At 43.4% G+C, this 27409-nt stretch overlaps 1 protein-coding gene across 2 annotated transcripts in view; it reads right to left on the bottom strand.

Moving 5' to 3' along the window:
• Nucleotides 1-1274: 1274 nt before the first annotated feature.
• sema5a (sema domain, seven thrombospondin repeats (type 1 and type 1-like), transmembrane domain (TM) and short cytoplasmic domain, (semaphorin) 5A) overlaps nt 1275-27409 on the bottom strand; it is a 145899-nt gene continuing 119764 nt past the window's right edge. Inside the window, exons 17-23 of one of the 2 annotated variants that reach the window (XR_011308562.1) lie at nt 17215-17424; nt 13842-14012; nt 13479-13634; nt 8829-8873; nt 6948-7159; nt 3820-4051; nt 2568-2652 (exon numbers count right to left, since the gene is read on the bottom strand). Coding sequence is in view for 1 of the 2 variants with exons in the window: in XM_069667533.1 (XP_069523634.1) it covers nt 2533-2652; nt 6948-7159; nt 8829-8873; nt 13479-13634; nt 13842-14012; nt 17215-17424 (914 nt within the window). In the remaining variant the exon portion in view is untranslated. Of the gene's footprint in view, nt 2653-3819; nt 4052-6947; nt 7160-8828; nt 8874-13478; nt 13635-13841; nt 14013-17214; nt 17425-27409 lie in introns of both variants that reach the window. The other variant, XM_069667533.1, reaches the window with a different exon arrangement.

Genomic DNA, 27409 nt, shown 5'->3' with positions numbered 1-27409 from the left:
AGCCCCTAAATGCCACTTTGGGAAAGTCATTTATTGTCCTCGGCTGTGCTGTCCAAGTGGAATGTCACACGTGTCTGACTGTCTGCGACCTGCATCACTTTACTGCTTGCAAATTCGCAGAATGAAAAGAAACTTCAGCCACGTCTTTCTCAGGTAGTAAGACTGAACTAAAGGTAGAGAGGTTGATTCTCTGGAGCTGCACATTGGGCTGCATCAGCACCCCCCACCCTCCTTCCACCTCCAACCAACCAAACAGCGGGGTGATTAATAACACCCCCTCCATTACCCTCTGCACACAGATGGGACGTCAGGTTGAAGGTTGATGGAGAACAGCGTGGTGTGTGGTGTTACACCCCATCATACAGATTAGAGTTTGGACTTCAGACTTCAACCCCCCCCCACACACCTTTACCCTGCTACCTCGTGCGATTTGTACCCTTCAGGTATCCTTCCACTGCTGCTCATGCCATTCGTCACTGCAGGGCTCTGCTGAGGACTCCTTTAATAAACAGGTGGAGGGGTCTTCTACACTTGTTTTGAGTGATTAAGTACACGGGTGCTTATGATGCTCTGTTTTTACTGTGTTTACTTTGGGAACGTCAAAGTACTTAAAGGGCCAGTTAGCTGATTTTCAACCTCAGTCCTATCATGCTATTATGGGGAGCTAATGCCATTATGGTAGGAAAAAATGCAATTTCTCTCTGTGCCTTTGGAGGACACATATGGGCCCTGGAAAACCTCGGCCAGACTACGTAAAACACGCCATCTGGTGGAGGCCAGAAAGCTTGCTAAACTACACTTCCTCAATCTACCACGCCCGCCTCTGATGTCATGTCTCGTTCAAAATCGTCAGGTTTGAAATGTAGACTGCAGACCTGAAGATTTTTTAGGCGATCCACCAGTATGTACACGTCGTATTTCGGATTCTGTACCGCTCTGAGCCATTGCCTGCAGCGAAACGGTGGTATTTTACTCCAGGCGATCCTTTCAGAGGGAGGGGCGCAATGCACGCTGGGTGTTGTAGGAATGTAGAATGGGAAACCACAAGCTGTTTGTACAACTTTCTCCACAGCTATGGCGCCAATTTCAAATATTACTGTTTCTTTCGATTACAGAGAACACCAGCTTTGACTGACAGTGGCTTTTTCCAGCGGCGAACTGCTCCTTTAAACGGGAAGATGTGTCATATACATGAAACTGCTCTCACTCCAGTTGACGCCATCTTTCATAAGAGCTGCAGAGACGATCAAAATGATGAGGCTTTACAAACGAGATGTCTGTTCATCTGTTGTGTACGAAGCAGTTTTTAATTTATGCACAGTAACACAAGCAAACATGTAAAAAGAGTTAGTTGCAACTGAACCATTGAATAACCTAATATCTGGTTATACACTCTGAACAGGAATATTTCAAACTGATGAATGGATTTCATCTAATAGTATATGTGCAGCGCTCCAGTCGGGCTTCAGGAGGATAGTGATTGCCACGCTCCGTCTGTACAGTAAATGCCTTTAACATCCCGCTCTCACAAACACATTTTCAACTCAGAAGCCAAAGGAAGAGCGAACACTATCAAAATTCAAAAACATTATTTTTTTTTTTTACAAAAAATATAAAAAGTACGGTGACAGACTGAGCTTGATGCAGGCTGATATGATACCTTTTCAGAATGCACATAAACTTTTATTTTTAACGGAAATGTTTTATTCTTTAAACACTCGAGACACTGATAAATGTATTTAGAAAAAAACAACAGATATACGCTTCAAACTTAACTTCCTGTACAAAACTAAAGTATATTTAAAAGCAAAAAAAAAAATGTACACTGAAAGTTCAATCACTGCTGCAAAAGCTTTAACATAAAAAAATCCAAATCAAAACAAAAAAATGGAGGACCACGGACTTCATATATCTACATCCTGATTCTAGGACTGGGCGTCGATATGGATCCACCAGGAGAGGCTGCAGCAGAAAATGGTAAAAGCCACCAGGCACCCCCGCAGTCTTTGATTTTATGACCAGTCCTGAACCAGAACCTGCAAAAAAAAATCTTCTCGAATCCCCGAACCCTGGAATGCGATAAACCATGCAAAAGGAAACAGAGAAAACACATCAGATGAAGTCATGCAAAGCGGTTCTGTGGTTATTTCCCATCATTACAAATACATAATCTGTTTTAGAGGCGTCACAGGAAAGTTAAAAGGGATCACATCTCCCAAAAGTCTCTTCATTTGAGTTCTTATTTTTCCCTTTTTTCTGTCCACGTTTGGAAATCCAGTTTCTCAGCGAGAGTCAAAGATTGAGCTTTCCAAGTGTACCCCAAGGCACCTGAGAGAGAGAGTGGGCGTTTCCCTCCGTAGGCAACACTGTGTGTCTGTGTTTTCATTACATACCAGCTGCCATAGAGTCTCAGAGTGGGACACGCAGGGTGTCAAGAATCTCAATACAAAGCACAAAAAAAAAAGTACAGTCAAAATGGATGATAGAGTTGGCGTCCCCGCTGTTGTGGAGTCTAAACTTCCGAATTGAGGGCTAATAGTCATCATAGGTGTTGAGGTCGGTGAAGTATGCGTTGGTGTAGGTCTTCCCGGCAAGCTGTGGGTTGAAGTACTTATTTCTTTCCTCCAGGATCAGATTGTTTTTGTTGAAGGCCTGTGGATAAAAATGGAGAGGGGAAAGGGAGAGGAGAAAAGGGGAGAGGAGTCAGCGTGGACTTGTGTGCGACACATGGATCAAGTGATTATTCAGCCCAGATGGCAGGGTAAAAAGCAAATCCATCCAACTCCAAAAAAAAAGGAAGGAAAAAAGCAACATAAATCAATGGGACGCTGCTCTGTGAATGAAACATACCTTTCACAGAGCAAGGTCAAAGCATTTGCAAAACAGGCTGGGGAAGTGATAAGCCACCATGGGGCTAAATTATTTTGAAGCGCTTCCGTATGTCCACCTCTGTCATCGCTAATACCCGGCATCAGCAGATTTTACGGCCCTCGGATTGTTGGCCCTCTAGGACAATCTGAGCCATAAAAATCGATCAAAAGGGGGCCGTTTTTCTGTTAAACAATAAGGAAGAGCCATGGGGGCATCTTCCCTGTCCCTGCGTGACATAGTAAACACGGAATGAGCTTCTGATGCGGTGCTCAATACAACATCAGCAATTTGGCAAATGGATGCATTCATATCCCGTCTGTTGCAGAGAATATGCGTGCTGGGAGTCCCTCAGGGCGCTGTAATTGAACACTTGATGATGCTGCATTTGCAGTTGATGGATGTTTTCCGACTGACACTGATAGGGAACGAGCGAGCTGGACAAAAAACTCATATATTTTGCTTCTTTCCCATTATGTGATTTGCACTCAGAGGGAACGCAATCAACGCTCCCGCAGCCCCGGAGACGGTTATGCGTCTCTGCAGGTGGCCCCGTGGCTGCTTTTAAACAGCTGTGCTATGCTGCTTGTTAGCATCATCTACTTGTCTTGTTGCCTTAAACCTCTTTAATTAGCCGAAGAATGATTACATTTGAGTTTTTGGTGCGGTAAAGAAAATTTGCTCAAAGTATGGAGTGGCATTAGTGACAGAGATGTAACAAAGGAGCACAATAAAACAGCGTTTTCTCTCTAAATGCAACAAATTAAAACCGTTTAAGAGGACAAAACAAAAAGACAAACATGAAAAAAACATGCAAATGGAGGCAACGAATAAAGGAAGGGATACACTGCCTTCTCACAAGCTGGGAGGGAGAAGAGGGGAGGGGGATGCTGTGATGGAGGGATGAAGGGGTCTGAGCGGAGAAAGAGAAACTACAGTCTGTAATCCAACCTGCCACACACAGGAAGTGCCACAGGAAGTGGAAGGGCGGGGCACGGTGGGGAAGAGGAAGTAGTAGTGGATGGGGTCAAAGAGTTGTTGGGGGTGGGGTGGGGATGTTGTAGAGGTCAGAGGTCAGTGGTTAGTAGAAAATCTCCAGGCCGCGCATGGACACCCCCATGTTAGCAGAGAGAGGCTGGTGCATGGCGGGGTCATCCAAGGGCAAGAGAACCGACACGTCTGGCTGCAAGGGGGAGAGGAAGGGGCAAGAGTCATCCTCACAGAAACCCTGAGGCCATACCCTGTCTAAGACGAAGCCTGGAAATGTGTTAACTCTATATAAAACTATTAACACTACAGCAACATGTCGACAAAAACTACAAATATAGAAAACCCATTCTGATGGTTGAAAATTCCCTCTGACATCCAAACTGTTCAGGCTCAGTGAGTGAGGGTTGGAGCCAGACTGAGAAAATTAGACGGTGTTCATTTGTCATGCTGCTACTTTTGTATTTTCACACGTCTGTCTATATTCATATCCGCCTCGATCTGCAAAAGAACTAACTGAATTATGCTCCACGCCCCTGACTCTAATTGTATGACAGATGAACGCTCCTCACACCTTTATCCCAGAATGAAATTACATTCGGAGACATTTGCTCCAGGCCCCGAAGATCTGCTCCCTCTGTGGCAGTTTTAACAAAACACTCTCATATCTGTGGAGTCGTTCAGCAAACAGAGAACCAGGTTTTCACTTAGTCTATAAAATATATCTGATATTGAAGCCTTCTCCTGACAGAATAGAAGATATTAAATACAAAAGGGATGAAATTTGTCAGCACTACGGTGAATTCAATCAACAATTTTAAGATGAGTTTGAGTTACAGTGTTAAACTCAGAGATTTCCATTTGACCGTTCAATAACCATCTCTCATGAGCGGCTGGTCTGTCAAGCTTTGAATTTCTTTACATTAAGTGGTGTGAGGTTGTAGAGGAGAGTAACTGCATTGCAAAATCTTAGAGGGTGTTGTTGTTTTTCTGTCCTGTCCAAAGCCAAAAACAAAAGGGCACAAATGAAAGTGTTTATCTGCTTTTATGTTAGCTTTAAACGTTAGCTTGTTTGCTATAAGTTAGCTACCTACAGCGGTAACTGAGCCTTACTGCCAAATTTACATTTCATTAACTAACTATATCAGACTATCAGGTAAATGTTTAATTAAAAAAACCCTTATTTACAATGAGCGACATCCTAAAGTGTGTAATCCATTTCTGGATGCTATCAAAGTTTAAGCTAACATTAACGTCTCTGTTGCGCTCTCCTGTGCAAGTTTACACACCAGCAAACCCTTCCAACTTTATGTTGAACTAATACATTGGTTAGTCTTTCCTCTTTGCATTTCCCCCATACTGGATAAAACTATATGTAAAGCTTCGGCGGAGTATTAGGGGCCACATTAAAGAAAAAAAAAAACCTCAGAGATTACGAGAATAGAGTCGGAATTTTACAAGAATAACGTAATATAATCACATTTTAGAGACCTGATAATTTTGACAAAGTGGTGCTGATGTGCCAAAAGATCGCATTTGTAAAAACCTTTACTAAAGTATTGTCATATAGCCCGACTTAAATTGAATTAAGCCTCCTGTGCGATCATTTATAACTTCACAAGATGCTCACTGTGAGGTTTAACTTCACACATTCCGCATTTTAACGAAGGCGGCTGGCTGCTCCGCTGATATTATTCATAATAACATATAGGCTAACCATAGCATAAAATCTAATCAAAAATGTAATCCCATAAATTAAGACTTTATTCTTGTAAAATTACAACTATATTCTCATAAAATTACGACTTTAATCTCATAAATTACGACTTTATTGTTGTAAAATTAAGAGTTTAGTTTTCCTTAAATGTGGCCCTAATACTCTGTCGTACAAAGCAGCTTAAAAAGGTTTTTCACGTCACTTACAAGAAGCAACAATTATGGACCTTTTGCCTGGGACATGTAGCTTTAGCCTCAGTCTTTTGGTACAATACAATGTGTGCAGCATTTGCTTGCTAATGTAAGACTTGTTTTCAAATGATGCAGCTTGAAACCTTTAAAAGTCAGCCAGAGAAACAAACAGCATGTTAAGCTAACATTCATTTGATTCGCTAGCTACAGAAGTTACATTTAATAAATCTGCCAGTTAGAAATAAGACACTTTCTCTTGTCTACATGTGTTTGAAATCAAGGTCTCTTCAAATCACAAATTTGGCACATTAATCTAGTAAACTGCATATCTGACAGGTGTAGCAATAGAAACTGTCAACTACAACTATGACTCACACCATTAGGTCTCGGAAACCCATTAGCTGCTCATCAACAGGAAGACCAATAGGTTTCAAGTGGGCAGCTAGTTCCACACAATCTTACAAATTTAAGCCTATTCTGAGTCAAGTTCTGTATTGGCATCAAACCATGATACCACATTTGTTGCTTCTGAAGCTCCTTTTTATGGTGAAACATTCACAAGGTGTTAAAGTGGTTGCTTAATACAGAGCAGTGGGAATCCTTGAAAACAGCCCAGCTGGAGCCTGGAGTATCTGTGGACGAGCACTAATCACCGGCTCCGTCTGGCACTACAGGTCTGATGTATCAGAGGATAAGAGGCTGTTTGTACCATGAGAGTAGCTGGATCTCTGGATCACCGACTGTCTGCAATTTAGGATGCAATAATGACACAAAGAACCTGTCTGAGCAGGGAGCTGTGCAGAGGCAGAGTGTCCTCGCTCATTACCTTCCCACGCGCTGATAAGTAATTGCATTAGTATGTTATGAGAAAGCAGTGTATGACCACTGACACAGAACAAAGTCACACACTGAGACACACAGCAGAGGAGCACACGGAGGGAAGATGTACGCTGCCTATCTGTTACACGACTGGAGAGTGTCAGTGCACGACAGGAGAGGTGTGACAGTGAGAGTCATGCAGTAAGAAGAGTCTTTGATCACATCTGACACTTGAGGAAACCGTCGCTCAGTGACTCGGAAATCAGAGTGTGGCATCGATTGATTAAACCGAACAGTAAGGAAATGTTACACATTAAGACATCTGTCAAGCACGACCCCAAGTCAACCCCCCCCCGTCCACAGACCTTGATGGCTTCCACCGAGTCGTACTTGTCCAGTTTGTTGATGTGGTTGGTGATGCTGGTGTTGAGCGGGGCGGCTGATATGGGGTGGATGACTGTGGCGTCGTGCGCCTGCTGCTGGTAGCGCTGGCAGTACGAGTAGACCAGCAGGGTGACCAGGCAGCCGAGGATGGAGCTGCTGAGCCCCACGGCGATCATGTGGAAGAGATTGAAGTCTGGGAGAAGAAAGGGAAGAGAGGACCGGGGTAATTCTCTGTCAATTCACACAAGTGGAAGAGGTAATTGAAACCGCAATTCATATGGTAATGATGGAGTGTTCTGCTATAAAGGAAAGCCCTTTGGACTGTGGAGGGAAATAAAGAATATTTTCTCTCTTTGTCTGCAGTTTTTTGTGTTATTACTGAGACCTTACACACAGAGAAAGGAAGCTGTTTATATCGGATATAAAGATGCAACTTTTATCTGGATATTATACACATTATTATATAATACACATAATTACATTATTTTCTTTTTGTACTCACATATTTCCTCTGAAATAAGCAACAGATAAAGCAATTAATACATGATTAAATCAGTAATTTTACACATTGATATGCTGAACTGGTTTCAGTATTATTAAAGGATTATCCCAGTAAAACTTTAAACTATTTAATCAAAAGTCCTGTCCTCTACTGGCCTTTATCTCTGCTCAAAAAAACATGTAAGAGAGAACAATAGTGGGGTTTTTTTTGCCCTCGGCTCTGTCAGCATGCTGCATGACTTCCTCTCACACTGCATACAGCCTGTAACAAGCTGAATAATGACAGTAATACCCCTTTCCCACCGATATTAGCGCGTTGACACAGGTTTTCAGACCCGGGAAGACCCGCTAATAAATGTTCCCATTGCCAGTGAAGTATTCTCCTGTCGGTCTCTTTTCTGCTGCGTCACCGTCTCGCCAATGTCACAAACGCACCGGAGATGGGCTTAGTAAGAAGTGAAGATGTTATGGTGGTTAGGTCTTTGTATCATTGTATCAATTACTCATCCAGTCTGTGTACCAAACTTGGTGCCGGCAAATTTAGAACGATGTTCGAGCGCTGCTCGGTCGGAGACAGGCAGAATTTTTAGTTGAGATGGCGAGGAGTTGCAGAAGTTTCCGACGGAGCATAGCATCGCACCAGAGATAAGCGTGTCGACACAGGTTTTGTGTTCCCATCTATACCGATGTGATAATTACCTGGGTCTACTGCAGAGTCATTTGACTCGGGTCTGAATGCCGATTGTAACCTTTCCCCACTAAGCAAAACAGCCGGGTGTTAGCAGGTTTTTTGACCAGTGGGAAAGCGGCTTAAGAGCATCCTGTAGCCTGTGTACGAGGCAAGACTCAGGCTGCAAAAGGCCCCTGAAGCCTCGCTCTGGCTGTGGAGGCAGGGTGCTTGTTTAAGGCAGCAACCTATCTGCATTTTGATCAACTCAGAGCATCCTCATATCTGGATTACTGCAGCAGGGCAGTAAGACGACACTGATAGAAGTGATTTTATTGATGCTCTCAAAGTCCCACTGTAACAGTGGAAACTGCAGTGTTTTGGTTTTTCAGGATTTTACTGAATTGACGAATACAGCAGCGTAAGCAGAGATGTTGTCGACTCTGCTGCCTGTAATATGACGGCGTTTTGGGAGGGAGTGATATTTATGGCTTGAGAAGGCTTAAAACATTTCACACACTGCATCTGTGACTACCTACAGATATGATCATTTCTTTTATATATCTCAGGTACGTTTACAGCTGGATTTATACGCTGTTTAGCAGGATTGGGAAGCTATCTTGTTTCCAGGGATGCTGTATATGTGCAGTTCCAGGTGTTAAGCTCACACACACGCACACACACTGTAAATTACCTCCACATCGCATCTCCTCCTGGCTGGAGCGTGCAATCGAGACTTCTGACAAAGGAGAAGGAGAAAGAGCACAAGGCAGCAGAATTAGGGCCAAAAACCATATCCACAGACGTACGGCCCTGTTAGCGAGACAGATTGTACCCTTGAAGGTGAGAGTGGAGATGAAAGCTTTTCTCAATATGATCCAGATTATCGTAAAAAACATCCAGCAGCTAATCATGGCTGTGGCACCTGGAGTGGTTTATGACAAGAATCAGCTCTCATTAAAGGAAATGAAGTACAAGACGTTGCTAATGAACCTTAATGGACTACTGTTCCCATTAAAGGGGATGGATGATAAGGTATAAAGGTAAATGGGTGATTCTATAAGGTCTGTGAAGGCTTTTCAACACTATTATAACCCTGCTAATTAATACGGAAAAGGTTACACATTTGTGTTTCAATCAAATGTTTATACTGCCTGATAATTAATTATTACTCAACTTGAAGGACTCTTCTGTGAGGTATTTAACTTTCTCTACATACGTAGCAATACAGCATTAATACAATGTGAATAACATGAGCCTCCTTTGTTAAAGGGAGGAGTTTTAATGATCTCTGTGTTGCGCGGATCAATGCTCTGGGGTGTCTCGCATTACCGGCTGTCAATACGGAGATGCCTGTCTGAGCAGATATCAATACAAAGGTTGTGTGTGTGTATTTATAGGCTTTTTAGGACTTTCTGAACTTTCAGTCTTTCAGGAAGAGTTCATTTAATCATCTGATTAAACATGAGGCTTTAGTAAGAGCAATTCTTGGCATTTAAAGAGGGGGTATTATGCCGGTTCATATTTTAAAGGGGGGGTATCATGCTAATTTCAAGCTTCATATTTCACTCTGTGATACCTGTGGAGGAGCTCTACATAATTTACAGTTTAAAAAACTCCTCATGTTTCTCACGCTGGTGCTCTGTGCAGGCCCTCATACAGCCTCCACCTGAAACGACTCGGTCAGCTCTGTCCCTTTAAGAAACCCCGCCCCTACAAGCCCGCTTTCTCTGATTGGCCAGCTCTCTGAAGCCTGTTCTAGAAAAAACTGTCTGGCGTTCACAGCAGCCTGCAGACTGAGCTCAGAAGCCTGGGGATTACTCCGACATAGTTTTACCTACAGATTTGAAACTTCACCAAGTTTAGTCTGGACATCCAACATGGTAACATTGTATGTCTTAAAATGTGTAACAGCATAATACCCCCTCTTTAAGAGCCGAAAAAAAGTCTCAGTCTGCAGGCTGCTGTGAACGCTTGCTTTCAGAAAGACTTCTCCAGACGCTTCACTTTGTGATGTCACAAAGTGTAGGACACGCCCACCCAGCAGCTCAGCCTGCCTCGGACATTTTTTGGTGCTTTTTGTGATCAACCGCTCTGCTCGTGCAGTTGACTAAGAATGTCTTGAGGAAAGTGTTTTTTTGGCTGTGAAGAGCAGAAGACGTTCATTTCAAATCGGAAAAGTGAAGTTTACACTTTGTTGACAACTCTGTAACACGGCCACAGGGTTGGAGGCGTGCCTCAAACACTGAGTTCTGCCCCCTGGCAAAGTGGTCTTGGAGGGGCGGGGTCTTAAAATGACAGAGCTGACTGAGTCGTTTCAGGCAGAGGCTGTATGAGGCTGTACAGAGCACCAGTGTGAGAAAAATGAGGAGTTTATTAACTGTAAATCATGTAAAGCTACTCCACAGGTATCACAGAGTGAAATATGAAGCTTGAAATTAGCAAAATACCCCCCCCCCCCCTTTAAACAACTGACTAACCATATGGCTGCAGTAAGAGCAATTGCTCAATTATTAAACCACATGCACTGGATAATTGTGTATAGCAACTGTTATTTTTGTGATTATTTTTTTCGCTGAAGGAAAAGTAGTCTGACCCCTGGGGGTATTATTTTTTTTTTACTCAACTCCAAGTCTTTTTTTTCAGGTTCGCAATGCAAGATTTATAAAACAAGATCAAATAGATAGAATCAAAAAGAAGGCTTTCATGTGCACCGTGAGTCACCAAGGTGCATCTTACGTGTACAGGATCAATTGTGTCTTTTTGTCAGGGTTTTGTGTTCCTCATCACCTTCAAATAAACAGCTAAGGCCCATTTTGAAAAACATAATACAAGTGGATGTTATTAGTTTAAGTTGCTGATCTAACATCTCCAGTAAAGTGCTTCATACAGTGGCTCCTTTATTCAGCATCACAACAGAAAGCTGCAGTACAGTTAAATGTGTGCCAACAGGGAGCTAAAAGGTGACACAGCATGAGAGCAATCACCGCACGCAGCAGCCTCCCTCTCCGCTGTGCATCGGTGAGCAGTGAGTTTAACCGTTTACTGACAGTGATTAACCGTGTTTAGATGTTTGGTATGTTTGATATTTTGTCATGTAGCTTGATTGATTTAAATACACAGACAGTAAGACACCTGCCTTTAGACAGCACCATCAGATCTGATTCATGTGAACTTTAACTATTTGGAATATGAGGTTGAGGCAAAAGTAAGAACAATGCTGGAGCCCCTCAGAAGCCAGGTGGTGCCTGTGCCGAGGTTCAGCGAGCCCAGATTACCAACATTATTCAAAAATATTCAATTTGGTAACTGGATTTGTGCAAATAAAATGTCCCATAGCGGATGATGCTGTGTGGAAAATGCCCTCAGCCCAGGCAGTACACTTACATAAACCCATTTAAAATTGAACATATCCCAAATGTTGCTGCCAAGGAAGAATGTTCTCACAGGGAGCAGACTGAAGTACAACTTTCATAGCTCAGGAACTTAACCTAGTGGCCTAGTTTTCATTTAAACCTGCACACATCAGTTACCAGTTGATTTCCTGACATAAGACATTAAACTCATATTTTGTATCTTTTCCAAAAAAAGATGAAATAAATCTTTGGATAAAAGTTGGAGACCTTCAACTGATTCAATACCACCCAAAACATTTCATACTGTCCCCTATTTGCTTCAGCTGCAACTGTTAGCATGTGACGCTAACTAGCTTTTTACCTTACCTACAATCCTAACTTCTCATTACTTCCGAGGCCAAGGAACACATCATGGCTATCCCTAAAAACACCGTATGTCACCCGGAGGCGGAGCCTTACGTCCTGCGTCACACAGTGTTGTGTGCCTGATGTGCGTTCTCGACTGCTCGCATTCGGCTCCTCTCGAATGAGTGCTAAAATATATTGACATTTAGATGGACTAAACTTTGTCCAACAACAAAAATAAACTGAGATGGGGGTCTGTACTCTGGTATCAATGTTGTATCTTGCATCAATAGATGCCCAGCCCAAATGAGCTTACAGGGCATTAAGCTTCCGTGTACATACATGAGGTGCAAGTCACTTTAAATGTGCTGACAAAGTGCTGACGTTGAGGTTATAGCATTTAACCCACGTTAACAACAGACTCAGGTAGCTTCATTCTTACCAAGCGCTCCGCACTTGACGCTTGTTTCAAAGGAAACCTGTTAAAGTAAGTATAAAGTTAGCTTACTAACAGTTAGCGCTGAGACGGCTGACGGTCACGGAGCTCGGAGTTACGTCCTTCAAAGCCGGGCACATCCGGGTGAAATATTGTGCTTTTAGGGAGTCCAAGCTTTGGGTTTGTGCTAAATTACTGCCCTATCCACAACTAGCTGATCTGCTGTTTTGTTATTCCCCACAATTTGGAAGCCAATCCTTGAGTTTATGAGAGTTTAGGCTAATGTTAGCAGCTCTGTTCTACTCTCTTTTGTAGCTTTTGTTACCTGAGACAACTGCATGTTTGCCTGATACATAAAGGCAAAGCAGCTAAAATGAGTTATGCTTGAACAAAATAAGAGTCTGATCTTACATTTCTCTTAGCACGCACTAACTAGCTTTACAAGAACAATCTTGTTACTTTAATATGTTTTGTATGTCTTCTACAAAGATCCTCTACTGAAGAGGATGCTGACTCTTTGCCGCAGACATGCAGCTTTATAGCCTCAGTGTTTTAAGTCCTATAATAGCCCATTAACTATCTACTTAACACTGTAATTACCCTCATACGGAAAAAAGGTTGTTTTATTAAAAGAATTAATCACTTAAACATGTAAGCCACAGAAGAATAAAGGGAGAATACGATAGCTTGAACGACCGCGCGTGTAGACAAAACAGCACACAGCAGCCATTTCTTCCTATCCTTGCAACATTTGAAAAAGAAGTTAAACTGCTGCTGTAAGTGCTTTTTGCACGGCCTGACAAGACTCCGAGGCTCATAATGAAACTAATATAGCAGCAGGGTTGTTGGAATGAGTAGGGAGACAGCCCTTAAGTGTAGCACCCGGGTTCACGCCCCCGTGTAATCACCTGCCGCACTCTGGAGTCCTTGAGCAAGACACTAATCCCAACCATCCCCAAAAGTGCTGCCCTGTCGCTGAACCTGACCTCTGACCCGGACACGAGTCCCTTAGAGGGATCAATAACGTATTTCATTATCACAGGAGTCTTGGAAATGAACTGAATTACCGCTGTGGGCATATGGTGGTGGGTGGTGTGCAGTGAGTGTGTGTGTGCTCAAAGTTGTGTGTTTAGTCATGCATGAGTGCTCAAGACTTTTCCTGAGGAGAAGCTTGTGTGTGTGTGCATGCAGGTGTGTGTGCGCTCACCTGGTATAAAATTGGAGTCAGGAGAGCACGGCCTGGTCTCGCTGTTGTTTCCTGAGCACTGGTTTCCAGTGGGGAACAGGACGTCGCAGTGGCGCACGCGCATCTGGGCCCCGTTGGAGTCGCAGTGGGACCACTCGGACCAGCTGGACCAACTCTCTGGAAGCGGAAATGACAGTGTATCGCACAGGTCGTCAAGTGTGTGTGTGTGTGTGCCCTCAACTGCGTATTAGACATGCTTGAGTGCGCTCTGAGGGCCCGAGAGGGACTAAAGAAAATAAGCAATGAACCTGAGATGGATTGGTGGCCAAGTCGGAGCCCTAAGCTGCTTATCACTGAGGTGTGTGTGTGTCTGCGTGTGTGTACCTGGACAGGCCTGTGTGTTGCACAGCGCCTCCTCAGTGTGCAGGCCCAGGCAGATGTCCCCTCCGTAAGCTGGCGGGGGGTTGCTGCAGGTTCGCGTCCTCATGTAGTGTCCCCCTCCGCACGTCACCGAGCACTTGGACCATGAAGACCAGCACGACCAGCTGCCGTCCACTGAACACAGGATATCAGTGTCACATTGTTTATGTAAAAAACTGCATGATTACATCAGTTCAAACATCTAGAACGTGTGTAATTGATACAGGATGTAGTCATTAAATCTCACAGTTGCTTGTTTTCTAGGAAGATATTCCCTTGAATTTGTCTCGTCATGTTTTCCAGGATTTTGGTTCCAGTTCATTTCAAAAGAAAATTTCCTCTGAACATCAAGCGATTGGAAGTCATTCCGAGCCATTTCAAACGGCGAGGCGTGACGCGGAAATGTGATGCAATTTGAATGTGTGTGTGTGAGTGTTTTGAAGTAACAGGAAGCGTGCTTCACCCAGCTGTTACAGCAAACGCCTGACCCCCCCCGAACTCAACCATCTCTCCTCTGATTAATAAAGATAAATGAGGCGTCGCAATCCGCCGCTGTTGTTCCATCTCTTCATGTGGTGCCAAGTGGCAAACAACAGACCGCTAAAACACCTGGAAATTCAGCATCAGCACACAGAAATAGAGGACGAAAGTAGTGGAAGGAAAGTGAGGAGGAATAAGAGCGATGAAACGGGGGAAATCTTTTGCCATGAATCACAACAGAGGTAAATATGCTTCGCCAATCATCCGGATAAAACTTCACTTCATCGTGGCAGAGAGATATTCCCCCTTCGGAGCCACTTGAGAATTGCTTTTAAAGACCTGATGATGGCTGGCAGCACAGTGCAGGTAATTGAAGTTGCCGAAGCTTTTTGTCATCTCGGTGTAATTTCTCTATCACAAAGTGACACAGAAGTCGATCCCCGGCCCTCGATGACGAATCGTCTCATCTCGGGCGCAGACGCAGGAAAAACACAGATTCATTTGTTTCCAAAGCAGACGGATGGCAGCCATAACACCTTTTCTTCTCCTTCTTCCTTACAGTGCGCGAATGCATTTAAAAAGCACCGGATTAGCCATAGGAGGATTGCGATCGGTCGCACAGTATGCCTGGAAATAATATCTCACTTCCAGAGGGGTGCTAATTGAGTATGCATTAGTATTCATTGCTACTCAGGCTGTGTTAAGTCGGTTCCTTTGGGGGACAGGAGTGCGGAGTTGTTCATCAACATATTGTAGCTCTGGTATTATTACACTCCACAGAATAGGTGTACTACATGTATTAGCATAGAGGTATCAAAGCACACTCACTCGACGTTTTACTCTGGGGGAACACTTGTGGCAACCAAACACGCAAATCTGACTCTCTTAGATCCACCCGAAGTCTCCATCAGAGCTTGCAGCTGATAACAGCTTACCCTATTAGCGCTCAAGCTGCTGCCAGCTGAACGGCGTGCACTATCGCCGGATGAATTAACAGGCTGTAAAAATAGTATCGATGGCCGTTCAGAGTCTTGTCTCTTGTGCTTGCTTACAGCAGATATGAAGACAGATTGCGGCGGCTGAAGATGACACGCAGATCCAGGCTTTTAGTGGGCTACCTAAGCTCTACTCCAGGGGGCTTGATTAATAATCATGTGAGACAAAGCGCCCGCTTGTCTGTTTTGGTGCCTGCGCAGGATTCCAGGTGCGCTTTCTGCCAAACTAAGCACTGGATTTCCATTTAGACAGCTTACTTCCCTTGTCAGACGGAGCATTCTTTTAATTAGAAAGCTTCCTCTCCTCTTCCGCTGGAGGAGTGTTGAAAATGCATTGTCTCAGGGCCTCTCACAACAGAGTAAGGCCTCCCATAGCTGGCAGCATAATTACCCGGCAATGTAATTACATAATGCAGCGCCACAGGGATCGTCTCTGATTCCTGGTGTAAATTGGGGTCCTCGTCACACCTCTTATCTGCAACTGATTTCTTTTTGTGGTTCCTGATGATTTGGTAAGTCGTTTTGTCACTGTAATGCTTTATCCATTAATCAAGGAAAACATAGCTTGAGAGCGGTGTGGATTAGTGTGTTTTTATCTGTGTGTGAGGGGAAAAGAAAGCCGGTACAGTAATTGACTTCTGCTCTTGGAGATGTTCTTCAATCTGTGTTTTCTCTGCTCACTGAAGTTCAGTATTTTACTTTAGAACTAGGGACGCACGATATTGGATTTTTCCCGATATCCGATATGCCGATGTTTTCCAACCCTTTTTGCCGATTTCGATACCGATATATTAGGCACGTGTTTGTTCCCACCTAATTGCAGAAAACATCAAGTCTCCCCTGTAATGGAATTGATATCATACCTACTCTTATTGTAATGACCAAAAGACATATTGCACCCTTCTTCATGCTTGACGGAAGAGGTGTACAGAAGTGTCTGATCACTTCCATTTCTGAGCGCACCTGAATGCAGCATCCCCCCAAACACAGCAGTAAGGGAGACATGCCCGAACTTGTTTACTGCACCTACTACAGAGACATCAGCGATTGCTGACGGACTCTTTTTATCATGTGTGCGTCCATGAATATGTAAGTTAGTTTTGCACTGATGTTTATGTTGCTCTCTGTTAGCGTCGGCTTTGGCTGCGAGTGTATTTTCGGCGTGATTGATGTTGTTAAGTCCGGTAAATTGAGAGAATGTGAGTTAAGAGTTGTGAAAGTTGTTTAACTTCTATTCACTGGCTCGAGTTTCTGTGACTTCTTTGTCTTTATTTGTATTTTGTTGATAACTTTGTGTATGCAGTGCGTGTGCACACTCGCACCGAGTTAATGCCGTAACATTACGTCAAGCTTTTTTAGGGAATCGTTACGGCTGTATGTGCTCCCTGCACTGTTTGTCCCTCGTCCCCTTTTGTTGTGTCTCCCCAGCTCTTCCCAGGTGATTACTGGTCGATGATGCTTAAAAGCCCCAGACATGAGATCTGAAGAGAGAGAGGCTTCTGGAGTGGGGACTGCTGTGGTTCTGCCTCTCTGCCTGGGATTTTGTGTTGTTGTGTTCTGGTTGCTTTTCAATGGACTTCGGTTAATGATTTGATTGTTTAATTGTCATTTAATAAATCCCTTGGTTTTTAAGGTGTTTCATGTGATTTTGTAGGGTCAGATGTGGAGAGATGTTAGCCCCATAGGGCCGCCTTAGGGTGGGGCGTAACAGGAATCATCGAGCAATTAGGAATAATTAAAGCGTTGTTTATCGGTGGAAAATGTTGGCAGAAAAATGACATAATCTGCAGATACCGATAACGTGGCAATAATATGTTGCATCCCTATTTAGAACTAAAACCGGCTTGTGTATTTGTTCTCACCTGGACAAGGGGTGATATTACACTCCTGGTACTCCTGTGGTGGCCCCAGGCAGGTCTGACCTCCGTACTTGGGCTCCGGGTTGCTGCAGGTCCTCTTCCTGCTGCGGATCCCCCGGCTGCAGTCTCTGCTGCACTGGGACCAGGAGCTCCAGGATGACCAGCCGCCGTTCAACGTGTGGCCCGAGATCCTCCCGAGACGAAGCACCTCTCCTGCAATGGAGTACACTTACATGTTTACCTTTGTAAGCTTTAAGATGACCAATGAAACCTTGCACTTTTCTGTGAAAAAGCTGATGATACTTGTCTTTCCTGGAATCACTGTATGGATGTATTCTGAAGAGCAAGAAGAGGGCAGAGAGTCAAGAACATCTCTTGCTAACACCTCCTCACACTTAAGCCTTTGGAGTGTGTCTACAAGCTTTGACTTATGTGCTGAAAGAGAGCGCTGTGCCCACATTGTGTTGTGTGTCTTTGGTAGGTTGTTTTGAAGTTATTCAAGATTTCATTAACTGCTGGAACATCACGTCAATACAGTTAAGAGAGAGAGCGGGTGGTATTTCAGAAATCTTTCAAGTAGTAATACTGCCACGGAGCAAAGAAAAGTCCAAGATAGATACCAAAATAATGGCGGCAGAAATCATCCCAGAAACGTGATCCATCATTTAATTCGTCAGACTTCCCGTCGTTTCTCCTATCAACACCTCAACGCCCCTCCTCGCCAAACATCACTCGACTAATCTGTGTACCCCCATCTGGAATGAGTCTAACAGAGGATTCCTAATGAAATATGAAACCGTAATTTCTATCGCGTTATAATTACTGCTCGCATTAATCAGCCCTCGCGGAAATGAGCGGCATGAGCGGCATGAGCGAGAAAAAAAAAGCTTCTGGCCCTTTTTGAATGAAAAGAGTGAACTCATCTGTTTGAGTGAATGATAATCACCTCGGATGAAATTACCGTCACTGTCCAAGCGCTTCTCTGATGATTCACTCGTTCAACAAACGGGGTTATTATCTACTTTGTGACTTCATTTTGTGTCTCATTCTGCGACAGACTTTAAAGGGGAGATTGGAGAGCAGGCAGACAGACAGAAGAGTCACATCTGGATCCCGAGTCTCCACCAATCGACCGTGTCACAGCAACCTTCCTTTTTGTCTCGTCTAATCTCTCGATTTACCTTTTTTTATTATCGCTATCTCATCTATTTTTCCTCTCTTCCTCTTCCGTCTATCTTTCCCATTAACCTTCTCTTGTTTTTTGTCTCTCTCCGTCCTCCAGCCTGGCCTCGCTGATTTGTCAGCGTGCTCTTTTCACTGGCAGTTAGCGCGCTGCGGCTGCTTTGTATTCCCAGGGAGAGGACAGCGTGTGTTTACCTAGCCCCAAATCCTCGACCTCTTCATAACTACGTCCGACCTTGGCAGTGCACAGGCCGGCTCACCCCGGCGTAAAGCTGGCGCGAGCGCTGACAGGCCCCGTCGAGGCTCGGGCTCGTTATCGATTCTGAGCAGGCAGTGGCATGGACAGTCTTCTCCTGCCGCTGTGACCCGTAGTCTTTATCAGACTCTGTGTAGCTCAAGAGACTGGACTTCTCTCTGCCTGACGATGAAGAGCTTTATAATCATCCCTCTCATACATGCAAACATGCACGTACTCATTATAAGAGCCTTATCTGACATCTAATATTGGTATGTACCAATGCAAACATGGACGCTCAATTATTCCAGCGCCCACTCGACACACACGGCACTTTGTGCACTTTGCTTGCTCAAGCTTTGGCCCGAGACTCCTCTGAGGTACTGTGTGTGTGTATTGTTAATGCTATTCCACAGGGGCTGCCCTCCCGCCGCCAAAACAAACAGCGTGTTGCCCTCCCTCTCAAATAGGTAGCGACTGGGTGTATCGATCCGCACAAGAACCACACACAGCCGGAGAGAATTAATCCTCGCTCTCCTGACGAGCCTGCCCGAGCCGAAAACTCACAAGGACCCAGCGCGCCTTCCAATAGTCCCCGCTGCACAGAAACTAGGACATGAAAGAAGTTCCCTCCTCTCCCTCCCATCGCTCAACCTTACACCCCGCTCAAAGGCAAAACAGGCTGTAAACAAACTTCTGTGTGTGTGTGCGCGCGGGGGAGTATAGGCGTACGCGTGTGTGGGAACGAGAGGGACTTTGAGGCCATGCAGACACGCAACGCTGTGCAATCTGATGTACTGTATAGGCAACTGTAAAGGCAACAAAACTGTGAGAAGAGAGGAAGTAAGAGAAGAGACGGAGGCAGAGACGGGATGACTTTTGCAACTCTGCCTCAAGACAGACAGACACACAGCGGAGAGGGGGGAAGAGAGATGAACGAGCATATGTGAGCAAAAGTTTTATCTCCATCAGAGTAACGCTGGACCACACTGAGAGAGGAAAACTGCAGCTTCCAGACTGTCCTAGATTCAGAGCAGCACGTTTACCCCTCCTCCCTCCTCCTTTACTTTCCCTATCAGATCCGTCTCCCTGTGGAGAAAGCATTTCTCTAACTATGTTTTCCTACACTCCATGTTTACATCTAAAAAATCTATGGGCTGTTTTTGCGCATGTCATACACGACCATAAAACGGGTCTCTTGTGGTGTCACAGTATGACTGCGGTCCTGAGGTCTGCCAAGAGATGGTCAACCTAGAAACCCTCCAGAGGGATATCCTTGTGGAGGAGCTGATTAAAAGTTTGTTAGGGCGCAATTAAAACCCCCAACCCTGAAGAGCAGTGCACATGTACACAAACACAGGTGCACAAACGGGCAAGAAAACGGAGCGAGTTATTGAATGTTCAGGGATGTTTCATGAATTCACTCAAGGACGAGCTCGTGAGTTTGATCTTAAAACGAGGATAAAGGCCAGACTTTCGCTGGTTGTGCTTTTATTAGACCTGCTACGAGCATGAGGCGTATGTGTTTGCTTTTTGGTGCAGGGCTACATTTAAAAAAAAGAAAAACTCACAGTTTATGGTTGCATTTCCACACCATTAACTCCAAACGCACGGCTTCAATCAAAGCCAACGTCTGACGTCTGAGATGCAGAGTTTGCTCAGCTCTCAAACAGCTACCTAAAAGGCAGCAGAAAGGAACTAAGTCACGTTATTGTTTGAAAAAAATCAGTATTTTCTTATTTCTTTTCATTTATCAGTTTGATTTTCTGCCAACGTTTGTCCGCCTTTTGATTTTCAGCTTCTGACTGACAGTTTGCCCTTGAACGCACACAAAGGAAAGCATTGTCAATAGTCCCTGCTGCTTTGAACTGCAACAATAACACGACTCTGACAAGAACATTTAGGGGACTAAATGTGTGCTGTGATGGATTGCCTTCCAAATGCAGTTTTTCAGCTGATTTTTATGCTGCGGTAAAATGAACTGAAACTATTTGGAAGGTGGAAAAACAACAAAAACTAAGCGATTTATACAGTGTGACATTAATGGGTTTAAATATGCACAGCAGTGGTGATTAAAGTAATTCATTAAGCCGAAACATCTGAGATAAACGTGTAAGTGCGTAGATTCCTCTGCATGAATTCGCCGCTGTCGAGCGCTCGCAGGGAAGCTCTCGGCGCCGACTTTTTGTTGGTTTTTGTTTAAGTGAGAGCGGCAGAAAAAGCAAACATCTCGAGAGGAAATACAACGCCAGCTTCTCTCCATTTATCCCTCTTTCCAATACAGTCACAGGTAACACAAAATACCAGCTGGTACTGCTGGCTGCAGTGGCGAGCTTCGAGTGCGTGTGTTTCGTAATTGTGGGTGCTTTCAAAAGACTGTGCCAACTCCAACCGCCTGAAATTGCAAACAAACAGTACAAACAGAATTGATTTTCCTCCACCTAAGAAAACTTGCTTCCATCAAAGACAGCAGCCATTTCCTTCTCCTTGGTAATTTGAAGTACCACAGAACTGCTCTCCGGTCTGAGCTAGCATCCAGTCTGATTGGTAAAAAAAAAAAAACAAGGTGGGAGGGTAACCATGTAGGAGAAGACAGGCGAAGACAAACTCACGACAAAGTCAGAATGTGTGAGACCTGGAAATTAAACATTGAAGTAAATAGAAGTTGCTGTCAAAACCCTTTATTATGATGTTTTTAAGAGCTCATGATTTCATGCCAGCGTGTCTTTATGCCAACAAAGTCGATTTTTTTCTGACTGGCACTTGTGTTCTTTCAACGCCCACGCTGGTTTGCTAATTTGTTGACTCTTCGTCTTCACAATCTGTGCCACTCCGCGAGAGTCATACTAGAGGCAAATGTGAAACAGGCAGTGTGTCACTGGCAGTCCAACGGTACTCAGTACATTTGGCGTTGAGGATAATTGCAACGAGGTTGTGAACTCCATCTGACAGTAATCTTGGAGAAGGCAGGGGTTATGTACTTAACTGAAGCATAACAGACAGAGAGAGGGAAATATAAGAGGAGATATTTAAATCAACAGCTTAATAATAATGTCCTTGTACTATAAGAGATGCAGTAATGTCAAAGTGTAGGTCATTCAATATCTTAAAGCAGTTAGCGGGGAACGAGCGACGGGGCAAGAAAGGCCAAAGGAACCATTGTTACTATTTAACATCTGTAGTACCCTGGGTATTTACCATAATGTTTATAATATGCACTGTCCCTGAGAAATAATGTGACGAATAAACACCCGCAACTAGGGCTGCACGATATATCCTTTAACAATGTGTCCATGTGCAGTAGTAACATCGCAGGCGAGCAACAGTGAAGCAAATTAAGTGGAATACGCCAAGCTGCTTCTTTTTTGTTGCTTAGTGCAAAACGAAAACTCACCAGTTTCTCGTTTTTAATGACTAATCCACAGAAAAAGTCGGCCTGATTTCACATTAGTGCAGCTCTTTAACAGACCGCAGAGCTGCAGAGTTTGACGTCTCATCTCCTGCTTCCTGTCACACACACAACCTCATGCCGTGTGTGCGCTGCAGGTGTAGCTGCTAAAAGTAAACACTCTGCTCCATGAGCGGTCTGTTTATGGAGCCGCAGCGGTAACGAGCACCGGGACGAGGCGCCGCTGTTAACGGGTACAGAAATGGAAGATGAGATACAGTATGAGGAACGCAACTGCAGCCCACAAGTCTGTTTGTATTTATTTTATAAGGAAACGTGTCGCTCCACCTGAACTCTCTCTAGTTTCACATGCGGGTGCCAGAGTCTGAACCAAGTGTGTTAAAAGTAGGGGGGGGGGGGGGGGTTGTTCTGTTAGAAGCAAATAGACTCAAAAGTCCCGAATAATAATAAGTATAATTGTTTAGCGTTTATATGGACATAAAAACACACTTCCTGTATGTTATTGTCATTTTTTTCCCAATATCATGCAGCACTACCTGCAACAAATATTGTTATATTGATGATAATAGTGGCAAATTAGTGAACAATTAACTCTGTTCCCTGGCATGAACTCTGGCAGTTTTTAAAGAAAAATGTTGAAACAAAAAATTCAACTTAATTTTGACCTTAAAATCAAAAGTCAAATGCAGATCATGGATTGAAATAGAAATTTTTCTTTGCAAAATGAACCAAAGGGATCCTGCACGCCCACTATAAATCAATGCCTGGCAGAGGCTTGACAAATAAGACTCTTTCTTTTTTAAACATTGTAATTCTTTGGATGTCTTTCAGACTGTTTATTATGCAACCTACCGCTGCCTCCCTTTTTCGGAGAGCTTCCATTTTCCGCCCACTGACTTCACTCCACCTCCGCCATCAACACTGTCTAGACTCCAGGGGAACGATCCCACCTTCTCACTTCACAGGCCTTTATTCTAAGATCTGATCAAATCTTTCTCTAAGTGAATAAATACATAACATTTCTAGTTGATCTCTCCTTATTATTTAAGACGTTATACAAAAGTTAGGAGAAAAGTGAACAGTTATGCCTCCGAGGTTTAGACTGCCAAACAAAATTCTGTGTTGTACAACTTGACTCAACTGTGTGTTCACTTCATGGCTCCACTAGTCTCGTTTCTCTCTTGATAAACAGCGAGTCGTCGACAGGAAAAGAGAGTGCTGACTGTAGCGAGGCAGATCTGGACAGAAAAACAGAGAGACAATAAGGACACTGGAATGGCTGTCATCCGTCAGAGGCGTCCCTCAGCTCTGTCCTGTGTCTACTCAGTGTCTGCTCATGACACCCGAGCAGGAGAAACTAATCTGTCGCCCGTGAGAAGGCCCTGGCCTCGATATCAGATCAGCTGAAGTGAAACACATCAGGCTGCTGACACGCCACCGTTCCTCTCTGGGGAAAAAAAAATGAAGCCATCACTCACCGTCACAAGCCGGTAAAATTACAAACTCACCTTCTACAGAAACGTCTCTAATCTTCTCAGTGCTTTCTTTTACCTCACTGTGCCCGCTGCTGTCTTTGTTGGATGCAAATGGACAAAAAAATGCCTGATTTTAAAGCCTTTTAATATTAATATTTCAACTGCTGCATCATAAAACAAGCGTGACTGAACTTTAAACTCATTTCTTTTATGAGCAGATATTGATTAAAACAGGCAGGAGTATCTATTTCATAGACGTATGGCTTCACAGGAATCATCACTTGAGTTGTCGGTTTTTGAGGTGGGCTGGCCGATGGCTGCAGAGAGAGTAATAACTGAGACAGTTAGAGGCTGAGTAATGACAGACAGGTAGCTGCTTTCAGTCATGAAAACAGTGTGTGAATTCCAGCTGTATGCACACAATGGCACGCAGGCTAGTAATAGACTGTTCTCAGAAGCCATCCCCTGAACAGCCACAGTCATAGCTTAGCAACCTGAAGTATGCATGAAAGGCCTGTCAAGCTTTGGATTTCTTAACATGCTCAAAGTGTGCAGAGGCCTGCAGTAAGAGTAATACTTGTAACTTAAAGACTTTGAAGTTTGTTGGGTGCCGGTTTAGCTCGGCGCTTAAATTGTGAGTCCCGTGTGCAGAGGCTCAGTCCTCAATGCGGTGGCCCGGTTAAACTCCCACCCTCGGCCCCATATCATCCCCACTCTTTCCTCCCGTTTCTGACAATATCCACTGTCCTCTCTCTATCGATAACGCATAAAAGGCAAGAAGAAAATCTTAAAATATATATGTATATGTTTGGAATATTTCTTTTGTACTTTTCAAGCCCCCAAAACAACAGTAGAAGAGTAAGGAACTGATTTAACAGTTATCTGCTCTAAAGTTAGCCGCCATTGTTAGCATGTCCTGCTACTAGCTTACCAACCACAGTAGTTATCAGGAGCTACTTCCAAAGCCAGGATGCACATTAGTTAGTAATGTTTTAACTAACTGCCTTAGTAGTAGCACACATTAGCGAACATTGGTAGATGCAGTAGTACTCATGAGTTAATTAACTAACAACATTAGCTTGTTGTTGTTCAATAAGCCTAGCCTACCTCTTTATATTTGTACTAAACCATTGTAACTTGAGTTTGTGTTAAGTCAGCCTAATTCATCTCTTTGTCTTGATACTCTCTTACAATTTCACTCTTTACACGGCAATAAAAAAGTCACTGCGGATGCTAACTTTTCCCTGACATGCACTAGCATCACTCATTTAGCACGCTTTCATGTAGCCATCAAGTAGCATAGTCTACAAAGACAAAGTATTGTTGTTTTAATACGGGCTACGCAGAAACATGAACAATCATCCACATATAGCATTTTTAACAAACTTAATCTGATGTTTTAAACTAGTTAAGCTAACATTAGCTAAATTAGCTATTTAGCTACAGCAGATAAAATGTGTCAGTGAATGGTTTTGTCTACCTATTAAATATAGGAGTAATTGTTTCATAACATTATCTCCATTAGCTGCATATGTGCTGTATTAGACCTGCAGGCTTTACAGGCATAGCAACAGTCTCTTATGCTTGCAGGGCTTAGCAAATTACTGGCATCCATAATAACTGTAATTCTGCTTAGGTGCTAAGCTGTGCTGCAATCCATACAGAAACACATGATGTGATTAGGGCATAAATGATGAAAAAAAAAGGACCACCTTGTATTATTAATGGTGTATTAATGCATAAGCATTATATAAATGTGCAATGTATTATTGAAGAAAGAGAAATCACATAATGTAAACTAAAGGGAAATCCATGTTTTATAAATTGCCTGTAGGATCCCCATTCATGGATGTTAAAAAATAAATGTCTATACAGTCAATTATGCAAATGATCAAATGTTTGCTTTTTCATTCAGGCGTGTGAAACGGGATAAAAAGGAAAAATGGCTACAAACGCTACAAGACTAATCACTGGGCGTACATGACAAGAGCGGCCCTTAAATCACTACAGATCTTAAGTAATTAACTCATGGCTATCATTTAGCTATGATCACTGAAACGAAACCAGTCAGTATGTTATATAAAAGCTCATTGTAAATGCTTGGTTAAATCATGTATTGATCATTTATCTCTCATAATAAAGACAGATAAAGATATTAATGTTGGGGACGACCAGAGAAGAAGAAAAGGAGAAGCTGGAGAGGAAATCACGAACATATTTGGAACAATGATGTATTCTTCCTATTGATGGAGGGGATTTATTCTCCATATCTGCAAGTCACAGATGAGGCTTCCAGGTGCGTGTCAATACCTGGCGCTGAATACTATCTCAAATCGTCAAATGTCAGCTTTATCTGATAGCTCTGAAGCCCTGAGCTACAAACATGGTGACATTCTGCCCGAGCAGGGGGAGACGATGAAGATCTCACACAATATAGCAGTGTGGGCTTTTTATTGAGTAGCAGGGGAAGCGGCATCCGTGTGACAGCGAGACAGCGATGTATTCTGTAAAAGTTCATGCAGCAGTTTCAGAGAGAGAACAAAAAGACGGACTGTTTTAGCTGTAGCGAGAGAGTACATTCACTTTTATAGTCTCCTGAACGCTAAAGATGTTTGCTGTATATTTTTGCTGTATATATATTATATTTTTCCAGTTATTAAAAGCATCAGTGGGTACAATTTTACAAAATAAATTTGGTAATCATTATTACTGAATTTTAGGAGTGCCACAGATCACAAAACTCACAGTTCAGATGGATCACCAAAAATAAAAAGGTATTTGTAAAAACGTTTTCCCCTCTTCAGCTATGGATGAGTGTAAATGGTAAATGGACTGTACTTATACAACGCTTTTCTAGTCTTCCGACCAGTCAGGGCGCTCCTACAATACATGTCACATTCACCGATTCATTCACACACTGATGGCAGAGACTTTTTCCAATCAGGATCTATGCATTCATACACTGCAATTTGGGGTTGTCTTGCCCAAGGACACTCGACATGTGACTGTAGCAGTTAGGGATCAAACCTGCGACCTTTCAATTGAGAGACGACCGAGCTGAACTTTCTTTTATTTTGAAAGTGCTTTTAAAAAAACAGCCTTTAATATGAAAAGCTGTTAATTTCAATCCCAGAAAATGTGTGACCCATCTCAGAACATAAAAAATTACACGCACAAAACAAAGATCCTTCTGTTGTGTGATCGACAAAAACACAGCAGTGTGTCTGCAGTGAACACATAAATCACACCGTTCATTCAGTGGATTTGTGTGCTTTCTTAACTGCTTCACCTGCAGCACAGGTGTGACTCACAGCAAAACAACAAACGGTGAGATTTCTTTTTTGGATTATGTCTTCAGTTTTTGGACCCTGCAGAGCGCTATGAAAGGGAGTTTGTAAAATATAAGTGAGTAAACATACAACATAATAAAGTTGCTAACATGAAGTAACCGATTCCTATTAAATTAACGGTTGAGCGGCACTGCTTTAGCTCAGTTGGTAGAGCAGGCGCCCCATGTACAGAGGCATCCCCCACTCTCTACTCCCCACATTTCCTGTATCTCTTCAGCTGTCCTATGTAATAAAGGCAAAAAGCCAAAAATAAATAAATAAATGAATAAATAAACACCTGAACGGTGAGAGGGAAAGTAGAAACGTGGAAGCCCTGTTTGATACAAAGCAGACAGTGAAACACACACACACCTTTGGAGTTTGACTTGTTTGCTGTGTTACCGGGAATTTAATCTAGCCATGATATTTCTCTCTTACTGTCTCTCGCTCTCTCTCTCTCTCTCTCTCTCTCTCTGCCAAATCAGAACAAGGCAGGTGGCCATCCACAAATGACTCCAGTGCTGTTTCAGGTTTCTCCCTGTTAAAGACAGTACATAATATCATCAAG

This window comes from Semicossyphus pulcher, unplaced genomic scaffold, assembly GCF_022749685.1.
Source record: "Semicossyphus pulcher isolate SPU_LCO1_2020_fin unplaced genomic scaffold, fSemPul1.0.p SCAF_18, whole genome shotgun sequence".
Taxonomy (NCBI): Eukaryota; Metazoa; Chordata; class Actinopteri; order Labriformes; family Labridae; genus Semicossyphus; species Semicossyphus pulcher.
Note: the sequence above shows the minus strand (reverse complement) of the source record. Positions and strands in the feature narration are given on the sequence as shown.